This window comes from Saccostrea cucullata, unplaced genomic scaffold (genome assembly GCF_032062105.1).
Source record: "Saccostrea cucullata isolate Sc308-1 unplaced genomic scaffold, CSIRO_AGI_Scuc_v1 ctg7735, whole genome shotgun sequence".
Taxonomy (NCBI): Eukaryota; Metazoa; Mollusca; class Bivalvia; order Ostreida; family Ostreidae; genus Saccostrea; species Saccostrea cuccullata.
In genome coordinates this window covers 44,007-54,647 of record NW_026937344.1, presented here as the reverse complement: position 1 = coordinate 54,647, position 10,641 = coordinate 44,007, and the positions used below count along the sequence as shown (strand labels likewise).

Genomic DNA, 10,641 nt, shown 5'->3' with positions numbered 1-10,641 from the left:
TTGTTTTAATCAATCGTAATCGCTTGTGCATTTATTCATTTCAAGTTTAATGCTTTTTGATAGCCGGAAAAAAAAAAAACACAAGCTAGGTTTACACCATTTTTCCCTGTATTTATCGAAGTGGTAATTGTTTTATGAATCTTAAACTATATGTACACATGCATGATAATTGTAAGTGGATTTAACGTTTCTAATTCACAGGGGGAAATCCAACATGAAATTAAGCACTTTTGAGTTTGCAGTTATTTGCTACTAAACTTAAAATGATATTGTACAGAATGGTATACTATTTCGTCCAATAAACAGAATATTTTATATGCCTGTACATGTACAGTGTCAGTACGAATTTAATTGATGCAAAGCATCAAATTGGCTGCAAAGCAAAAAAAATTCTTTCACATGCAGGAAAGCACGTCAAGATATTCAAAGCTGAAATAGTTTTTCAATTCTATTTCAGGCTGTTTTCAAAGGAAAATAAAAAATAATTTTACCGCATTTGCTCATAAATAGATTTATCAATGTTAAAAAAAATCATGTTCATTGATGTATAAGAAGAATTTATTGTCATCAAAATGAAGGTGTAGGCCTGTCCGAGCCTCGATACCCTGGATCTTGATTACGTGATAATGCTCATGGTTTCTGCAGAGCAGGCCATGCTGCAAACCGCAGTGCAAAATTGAAAAAAAAAGTATCTTCATGATCTTTGTGTCATTTGTAGATGTAGAGCAAATTCAAAACATTTTTTACTAAAAGTTGAAAAACTCCTCAGTTTTTTATTCACCATGCACTTTAACTACATCATCATTATCCGGAAAATCAAGAGATTTCTTTTCAAATCTTACACACTCTCAGGCTGGGGAGTATCTGATGTAAACTCTTTTTATATGACCATAAATTATCGATGATCATGAGATATTAATGACAATGAAATTGAAATATATTTCAACATTTAATATTAAGTTTAAGCAAGTTTTTAAAATATTTTACGCATGATTTTTACTTGTTATAATTTACGAATTATTTTATTGAAGTAATAAAAAAACGTCTCATTTCCCCATGTGCACTCTCTAACACAATCACATAAAGATTGGCCGCTACCGCAGCCGATAATAATTACATGTTTTATATGTATGAACTTTTACATAGAAGAGCAGCTAAACATATACATCCAGAGCTTTCAGAATAAGATTTTACAAAATTAGAAAATTCGTTATTGCCTATTTATCATAAAATATAAATTAAATTCTTTCCTTAATTATTGAATTCCTATGTATTTAACTAGGTACTTAAATTATCGATTCGCTCTGATATTTGGTTGTATAATGATTACAATGTATATAAACGTCTATCTGGTCAGTCATTGTTGCTTGACGACGTCTTGTTTTCTCCTCTCACATTGGTAGCGCGTATGAACAGCGGTATGAACACAAACTTGTAAACAAAATAAACGGCAATACACAAAAAAGGAAAACCAGAAGAAAAAAAGTGTCTGTGTAGGTGAAAAACACAACTCATTAATTTGTTTTTGAACGACCCCATACGTTTTTTTCTTTCTCCCATGCATTTCGACTATACGGAAAAACGATCACTAGAACCTTTGGTTATATTAAAAGAAAGGTGTTGGACCTTCAAACGGCACTATATCCGAACAGCTATTATACAGCCTATCAAATATATCACGGCGTCAATAAAAGAATTATTTAGATATTTCAAAAAATACTAATTTCATTCTAAGAAAAGCCACGCAGCTGTATACAGACATTCCAAAATAATGTTTCATGGACCGACAGGTTGTTAAATTCCTCTCATCACTATAAGTACCCCATCCCTTAAAATGAATACAATGTCTTCCAATCTAATTAAAATTAGATCTTCCATCCGCTCCCCGATTTTTTTATATGTCGCAAGGAAGATCTAACGACATTCCATAAAGGGTCGCGTCAGAGCGACCTTTGCATAAACCAATCAAATTGCGACTTACGCGGATCTGTAACCGATGATGTAATGTTACCGGAACAGATGTGGCATTGAAAATGCCCGAGAGGTATCAAATGTTTAACAAAAAATGGCGGCGCCCATGACACCCCGGAGGGTGTACTTGCAAAGGAATATTTGCGTTATTTGTTTTTTTGCTTTGAAACGAGAGAGACAGACTCGTTAGGAAATGTTGAGATTAAAACGCGTTTTAATCTGAAATTGAAATTAACAGACGATCGACTGCAAAACATTGCAAAAGTCTTAGGGTCTCTGGAGAACTTCGACGTTGGACAAAAAGGTATATGTATTAAGTGTAACAGATCTGTAGAAAGGACTTTACGACTTGGAGCGGAAGTTCGAGAATTAACAGAACAGATACAAAACCACTTTAGCAGAACCCAGGAAAGACTTACAGTGGCGTTACGATCACAGGGTATAATTACGAAACGTTTGGCAAGTAGTCCAGCGTTAGTCCAGCCGAAGAAAATGACTAAGTTTCCAAGTGTTCAAGTTGTTGTTCCCGTTGAAATCAGGCCTTTCAGGGATATAACTTCAACATTTACAACACGAAGTTCACAAAGACAAGAAACGGAGCAACAACCAAATCTTGCTAAACCAGTAAGAAGAAGTTTATCCAAGGACTTAAACGTCTCGGCACAAATTGATTCAACCGAAATATATAGAATAGTAGAGGTAAGTAACAACATTATTAATCACCGTTCAAACACTTCAAACAGGTAACAGCTGAAATTGTAACAGAATTTCCAATGGCAGAGCAGTGTACAGTAAAACTATATTGGATTTTCCAAAACAACCTGCCTTAATTCCTAATGTTTATAGAAAACCCCCAAACATAGCATTGTATAAAAACATGTGATCTTTGTACCAATACATCACGTATTAATTTCTAATATATATAAAATACATGGTTACTGTCTCGAAATATAAGCGATATTTGGGCGAGGGTAAGAAAACGTGATAGAGGGCGAGGCTTGCCCAGCCCTCTTACGTTTTCGACCCGAGCCCAAATATCGCTTATATTTCAAGACAGTTATCATGTATTTTGTTTATCCTGCAACAAAATTTTACATTTGAACGTCCAAAACAAGCTATTTCCGACAGATTTAGGCACATCTCTGCAGTTGAAACCATGGCGTAAACATTGCAGTATACGTGACGTCACAATGCTTTTAGAACGTCAGAATAGATGCATGAGGCTTTATTAGGGCAGTGACCGAATAAAGCTTTGGTTTATTACGCTACCTTTATTAGGTCAATGCAAGGGGTAGTTGCAGGATAAACTTTAATGTACCAGTATTTAATGGGAAGTGTAAAAATAAGACAAATTCTTTTTTGAACACAATTTATCTAATAAAGTTTTAAATAACATCTTTAGTGGAAGACCACATTTTTCCGAGTAGATATCACCATTAAATGAACTGAATATTACTATGTACATTTTAGGAGAGAATAACTGACAAAGCTGAAAATAATTATAAAAATGGAGAGGTTGAGGTATAAAGTGTTTTTTATAAGAAATTGAGTTGAAGTTAATTAATTAAGGTTAACCTTTTACAAAGTTCACAAATAGTTGGTCAACTATTCTCACATCACATAAAAATATTTGGGGAAATGTTATAGTGATTTGATTATAATGACCCCTTGAACTGTTGATTGATATTTCTAACACATTCCAATAAATTTATGAATTTGTCACATATGCATGTTTCATTGGCACAGGTATGCCATAATTGAATTGGTCTCTAGTATATATTGCTTTATTGTTGTCTTCAAATTTAAATCAAAATGTGAAAATTAAATCATAATTCATAAAAGTACATGTTTGCAGCAAATACAATTAAATATGAGCATTTTAAAAAAGATCTAAAAGATAGTTCATCTACTTGAATCAGGATATTATAAAAATTTATATTTCAAGCACTAAAGCAAACCCATACATTTACATTTATTTTTTCAAAGATAATTGAACACCTGATTTATTATTATTTGTTTGTTTGTTTGTTTTGGCATGAAATTTTAGTTCTGTTCTTTATCTTTTTCTTTGTTTTGTTGACAGATATCAACACTGTAGAATGAGCCTCAGTATGTATATTTATCTAAAATTGAAGGAATTCTGCTTAAATATTTATTAAGAAAAGGATTACTAGTATAGTCTATAATTGATGTAAGATACAATTAATAGCTAAAGAATAAGCAAAATTTGTAAAATTATTTTTAATTTCTTTCATTTATTTTTTTCTAAAGGTATATGTGCATTACCCGAGTGGAACAAAGACAGCCCTTATTACATCAGAAGTTCAAAAAACTATTTGCAAAGTAATAGTGAGAGGGAATAATGCTGAAAGGACCATTGTAAATAACCTCTGCTCATCTCATCCGGAAGTGGTTACAGATGAAGTCGCAAAAATAGTTACGAAAGAGGCACATGCTCTTTGTAAGAGGGGTTCAGGGTCTATTCTTCAAAGTAAAGACTTTCAAGATATCTTTCAGTTTAAGTGGGAGAGATTGAAAGAAGAACTTAAAATAAGGTGTCCTACAATTCTTGCATTACTATCTGCTGTGGTTAGTGATAAGGAGCTCTCCAGTGACAGCAAAGGATTCATCCACATCATGGTATCTGTTGCCATTGCACTGCATGGAAGAAATCAGGAAATGTCTCTTTTCCAGTATATGATAGCACTTGTGTTAACTCATGGTGGATGCATCCAGAGGGTATGCTTACTTTTGATTACATGTTACACATTGCATATACCATGTATATATACAATCTAGATTCACTTACAAAAAAAAAAGAAAAAAAGAAATGAAGCAAAAGTAAACCTTTCTGATTTAAAATTAGGTTTTCAAAAAACTTTATCTCAGGAACATTAATTGTATAGTTTATCAACTTAATATCAGTTCTTTTTAAATAATAGATTTAAGTTATTCAGTTTATCTCGTGGAGTCCCAGTGGGGCTATTATAAGAGTTAAAGGTTTTACTTTTTATGTTGCTATATATTTTTGATAATATTTACAAGAATAATAATTGTACAATGTGTCACATTCCAGTGTACATGTAGTGTAATTCACCAGGGTTAAAGGCATGATACTTGATTACATGTATGTATTGTTTTTGTAGGATATTGAACGATTGTCAAATATTGGATTATGTGTTCATCCCAAGTCCATCCATAGGAAGTTAAAAACTTGGAAGGACTTAGTAGATTTAAAAGTGAAAGAATTGCGAGACTCTTGGGTGGATAGCGGGAATGTGAAATACCAATTAGTGGGGGACAACTGGGATAAGAATGTATTACCATCGTACAGGACCTCAGACAGAGGAACTCTGTCCTACCATCTCTTCAATATCATTGTGGTACAAGATAGAGTCCCATCTTTACCAGAACTTCAGAAAACAGAGGAAAGAGTCTTGACACAAGCTGGTGAATTTCTGCCCTCGGTTGATGACCAAAAACAATTGATGAAAGAATTGACATTCTTATTTTCAACGTCCATCATTGAGCATAATCCTCAGCTTCAAAGATTATTTAACTCTATTTATCCAACGCATTTGGATCATCAATACAGTCATTTTTCTGGAATTAAGACATTCCAAGTAAATATTTTAGTAACTATACATTCCTTATATAACTTTTATTCAGTTCTTAGCATATCATTAAAGAAAATGAGTAATAATCACATTAAATGACTTTGTTAATGTATGAATAGCCATAGGTTTGGGTTTTTTTTTCACTCATTGACTCTTTGTTTCAGTACCCACTTGGATTATTTGATTGTAATGAAAACAAGACCCAAGAACTCATTGCTCTTCTTAAGAAACTTTCTAATGACTACATACCATACAAGGATGGAAACATTGTTGAGCCAGTGTTTTTTGGGGGTATTTCTTTTTTTTAATCATTTACTGTAATTTAAAAAAAAATCAATATAAAAAACATAATTAATGAACAATATTTATTATGATGAATGAAGACCTACATGTATTTTCACAAGTTATAAAAATGATTTCATGACAAAAGTTTAAACTTATATAACATGCAGTGAACATTGATTGTATGGAAATAAATCTTTTAGGAGACAGACTAACAGCCCAATCAGCCCAAAATGCCATGAAAAATGGTGGTACAACAAAAGAAAAGTTAGAAGGATTTATTTCCAAGATAGAAGACTTCCATAGATTGATGAATTTCCTGGAGGTAATTGTTTAAATTGATTTTCATTACAACTTAGTCTCATTATTTTTCATGTCAGTGACTTTGGATAAGTTAAGTAAGTAAACTACAGATTAGAAAAAGGTCAGTTTTATGATAATAAAAACTCTTTCAACATCTCTATGTACAGCTCTCAGTCAACACTACAAGCACAACATTTTCTGAAACACTGAACAAATTCACTATGTATTTTCATTATAACATGCTGCTATCAGATACTTTATTAACTTGACTAATATCAAATACTCAATGCAACATATATGTTATAGGCCATAGCTAAGCTGACTTTTAACACAAACAGTGGAAAAGATGCTGGAACCATCTATTACTACAGAAATCTGCTGAACCGTAGAGATGTGAAAGGTGAAGTTAAGAACTCGTATCGCCCTTATAAGATCCTTTTCTACACTGTATTTGATGCCATTTGTCAGCTGCTTTTGCTTCATCATTTTGACCTGACTGATGTTGATTCTAACATCCCATTTCCTGCGGAATTCCTGGAGTTTTCAGACAAAGAGAAAGTGGAATGGTTGAACCAGGTGTCATGTGAAATTTTACAGACATGGTTCTTTGAAAATCAGGATGACATTTGTAAGGAGTTGAGGGAAGTCTTGGATGATCCACAACACTCGGAAAACTATTGGTTGTCTGAAATGCTAGAAAATGAACGCTTGAAATGTCACTTTTGTGAAGCAACATATGCATGTGTGGGTTCTCTCCAATGCCATGAACAGAAGAAGCACAATGTTCAAATCCCTACAAAAAAGCCAAGATCTAAAGTGAAGAACAGTGATCAGCTCCAGGATTACATTGTCATGTTATTCAAACTTGTCATTCTTCACAAGAACTTGGACACGGCTGTAGACATGGGAGATGGCGAGCGTTCCGTCAGGTCAGCCAAATATGAATTGCCTCTTTACAACAAGACAAACAAAGTAAAATACCTGATAGGTTCTGTTCATCTTACGGCTTTAACATCAAATAATGGAATTCTCTCAGAAGAACAAAAACAAAGACTAGTTACCAACAGATTTGTTAATGTTCAAGGTGGAAAAAATAACAACATTGCCCTTGATGAGTACCTTGAAATGTTGAATCGTGATAGTAAAGTAATTTGCACAGGAAATCAGACAAAGGACAGCATCATTCTTCATTCCAAGGAATATCCACATTTAGTAGAATTTGTGAAACATTTTGATGAAATTGCAAATGTTCGTGAGAAGAAGGGTTTCCATCATCTACCTTCCTACCAGAGTGATGTCAAAAAAGTCTTGCAAGATTTAATGCAAAATGATATTCTTGCCTATGACCCAAACAGGAAACTTCACTGTCAAAAATTTGTCATTGACAGAAATCCATTTGTGAACTCATTTAAGAAACTCCCGTTAATGATTTATCGGCATAGACCAACTTCACCATTTTGTCGACTCAGGAATAAGTAAGCATTCATATTGTAAATTAATGCACATAATAAACATTTGCATGGGAAAGTTGTATAAAATTTTCAAGAAATTCAAGCAAGTGTATGTCTATTTTGCCTATTGTGCTATTGCTATTGTGCATTGTATATGGTCCGTGGTCTTTGGGAAGTTAGGATGTTATTGCACCACGCTCATAGTTTTTCAGCAACTATAATCTTGATTTGTTAGGTCTTATTTTGTGAATGAACTTTTCATAGAAGATTGTACCAGAACATGTTTAGCAAATAGGTCCTTGGTTTATTAGGTCTTCCAGTGTACTGTGTGTTTGAAATTGATGCTTAAGCCTCTGAATGACTTGATTTGGACCAATTCTATAGTTCACAACTACTACTGAGATATTTAATTATACATGTTTATTTGAACTTCAATATATTGAATAAATCGTGTGTACTGGATAGTCACTTTAATGTATTAAAATGATGTAAATGTCAATAAAACAATTACCAGGTATGCTTTTTTCAGGATGACACGAGATGAAAAGTTCAATGTCTGACAAAAAAAGTCACAGTTTTAATCAAGGTCCCACACCCCTTAAAGTATATTAATAATATACATACTTAATATAATTCTACTGACAAAGTGTAGATGTTAGAATTTAATCACTCTCACATATTTTGGATAACAATACTGCCCTCTTCTCCCCATTTGAATGTACTTTTTATTTATCAGACATTGATCTTCTAATCTTTTCTCTTACAAGCAAGTACTACAACAAAATTTCTAGATCACTGGAAACATATTTTTATTCGATACATCAGTTAACATAATTCAACACAAATTCAAGTCTAGTGTGTCATCAAAATAATCATCTAAACTTTCAGAGGAATCCACTGATTGACTATTGTCTGAATTGGAAATTAAACTCTGATCAAATAGTTTTTCCAAAGAGAGATATTCACAATTGCCACAACTACAAATTTTGTCACACACATCACAGCATGTATGTTTACCAGTTTCCTTTTTAAGTTCATTTAAATCGGTTTCACTCAAAAAGTGTTTCATAATGGTCATTCTTCTACAAGTATCTGAACACAGATCTTTCATGGTTTTGCTAAGCTTGCGTAGATGATAAGTATTAAATAAAATAAGGGCAACTGATGGATCTCCACTTCTACCAATGCGCCCTATTTCTTGCACTAAATCTACCAAGTTTTCAGGTAATCCAAACAGAATTACATTGCTGCAGTTGGACACATCAATACCCATCCCTAAAGCACTAGTACAAATAATTACTCTTGTATTTGATGTGTCATTTCTATCACTTAAACAATTTACAATTTCAGTTTTTTTGGTAAGAGGTGTTTCAGAGTGAAACATTTCAATATGGGAGTGACTTGAACTGTCCAACTCTTTTATCAGATAAGTGTAAAGTTTTGATACATCATTAATACTAGTACAGTATAATAAAGTCTTGGGGAATTCAATTAACAATTGCTTGATTCCATCCACCATCCAGGACATGGCTATTTCAATGTCACTGGGTATTTTAAATGCAGAATATTTGATGTTGCTTTTATTTGGAGACATAACTATTTGCACTGTGTTTGGACCTAAAGACAACTCTTTTGCAACTCTTTTCTGAATTTTAACTGTGGAAGTAGCACTCAGTGCAACAACACTTGCTTTAGGAAACAATGATCTTAATTCTCCAATGTGGGAAAACCACTTCCTAAATGCTTGTTTCTTCAAACCAGTTTGGTCTTCACCCCTACAAATAAAATACTTATGTTATCTAACTGGTACATGAAGTTTAGTATATATATTTTTTTACTTTTGGGATAATATAAGTATTGTGGCACATTGGCGTTGGAAGCAAATTCAAAGCGAGGGGGGCTAGGTGTAAAAATTTTTTTTTATATACCTTTCAAAAACCTGACAAGCAAAAACAAAACAAAAAAAAGAACCGAAAATGAAAATGTCAATTTCACAAACACGAAAATCCTATTTTTTTTTTTTGGGGGGGGGGGGGAATACGAACTTCAGTACCAAATTTATTTTCTATAAACCTCCTTTTTCCCATTTTTACCTATACTACCATGTGTATGTGGAAAGTGGGGGGGGGGGGGGGCTAAACCCACGAAGCAATGTTCAATATCTATACTAAGTATATGTTTGGAAAAAAAAGTGGGGGGGCTAAGTCTATACTAAGTATATATTTGGAAAAAAAGTGGGGGGGGGGGGGGGCTAAGCCCCCCTCCCTAGCCCCCCCCCCCCCGGTTCCAACGCCTATGTGGCACATTACTGCTGTTCAACATGTTCAATGGGTATACAAAAATTACCATGTTGCAATTGTATGAAATTCGTCGATTACTAAGGTGTGTACATTTAATTTCTTCATATCTTCCCTCCAGGCTGCATTACTTATCAGAGATTCTGGAGATGCATAAATGAGGTCTATTTCACCGTTTAATATCTGCCTGTCACTTTCTTCACTTGAACCTGAGAGAAAAAAGAAGATAAATCTGTAGAGTATCCAGTAAAATGACCGATGTTAAAAGAACTTTACAACATATCATTTTAAATGATTATTTTTCATCGTATGTCTCCAAATCATGTGTATTTTCAAGTCGAGACATACTTTGATCATTTTATCATTACACCAATAATCGCTCTCAAAACGTTACATTCGTCAAATCATAACAGAAGCCCCTTACCTTTATACGCTACTGAAAGATTTATATCGGGCACAGCTGATACTTTTTTTTACTTGGTCTTGCATAAGAGCAACCAAAGGACAACAAACTATTATCACACCGCTGAATCCAGGGTTCGTCTCACGCATAAGAGGTATAAATATTTGGAAAGGTAGCGATTTACCAAAACCCGTTGGCAGAATCGCCATACAGTCTTTTCCTTCAATCATAGCATTTAATATGCTTTGTTGTTCTTTTTTTAAAGTACAGACACCGAAATGATGTAAAATTTTGTACAAGGCTTGAACGTCCGCCAT

The 10,641-nt window shown here is 33.5% G+C and overlaps 2 protein-coding genes across 2 annotated transcripts; one reads left to right on the top strand and one right to left on the bottom strand.

Moving 5' to 3' along the window:
* Window positions 1-2,463: 2,463 nt before the first annotated feature.
* On the top strand, window positions 2,464-8,262 carry LOC134247949 (uncharacterized). The gene is made up of 7 exons (XM_062730341.1): window positions 2,464-2,670; window positions 3,442-3,492; window positions 4,243-4,710; window positions 5,118-5,594; window positions 5,753-5,879; window positions 6,074-6,195; window positions 6,480-8,262. The coding sequence occupies exons 1-7, from the start codon at window positions 2,464-2,466 to the stop codon at window positions 7,650-7,652; spliced, it is 2,625 nt and encodes an 874-aa protein (XP_062586325.1). The 3' UTR covers window positions 7,653-8,262.
* A 197-nt stretch (window positions 8,263-8,459) lies between these two features.
* On the bottom strand, window positions 8,460-10,641 carry LOC134247948 (putative ATP-dependent DNA helicase Q1). Its single transcript, XM_062730338.1, has 3 exons — window positions 10,622-10,641; window positions 9,971-10,153; window positions 8,460-9,399 (listed from the first exon to the last, which is right to left on the bottom strand). The coding sequence occupies exons 1-3, from the start codon at window positions 10,639-10,641 to the stop codon at window positions 8,460-8,462; spliced, it is 1,143 nt and encodes a 380-aa protein (XP_062586322.1).

What these genes read in the sequence shown, in the direction of transcription:
- LOC134247949 (XM_062730341.1), top strand. Translation starts at nt 2,464, where the DNA reads ATGACTAAGTTTCCAAGTGTTCAAGTTGTTGTTCCCGTTGAAATCAGG. An exon ending in TGAGCCAGTGTTTTTTGGGG is followed by an intron (nt 5,880 to 6,073) that starts GTATTTCTTTTT and finishes TAAATCTTTTAG; the next exon opens with GAGACAGACTAACAGCCCAA. An exon ending in GATTGATGAATTTCCTGGAG is followed by an intron (nt 6,196 to 6,479) that starts GTAATTGTTTAA and finishes TATATGTTATAG; the next exon opens with GCCATAGCTAAGCTGACTTT.
- LOC134247948 (XM_062730338.1), bottom strand. Translation starts at nt 10,641, where the DNA reads ATGGCGGACGTTCAAGCCTT. An exon ending in ATGGCGGACGTTCAAGCCTT is followed by an intron (nt 10,154 to 10,621) that starts GTACAAAATTTT and finishes GATACTCTACAG; the next exon opens with ATTTATCTTCTTTTTTCTCT. An exon ending in TTTCATACAATTGCAACATG is followed by an intron (nt 9,400 to 9,970) that starts GTAATTTTTGTA and finishes TTTTATTTGTAG; the next exon opens with GGGTGAAGACCAAACTGGTT.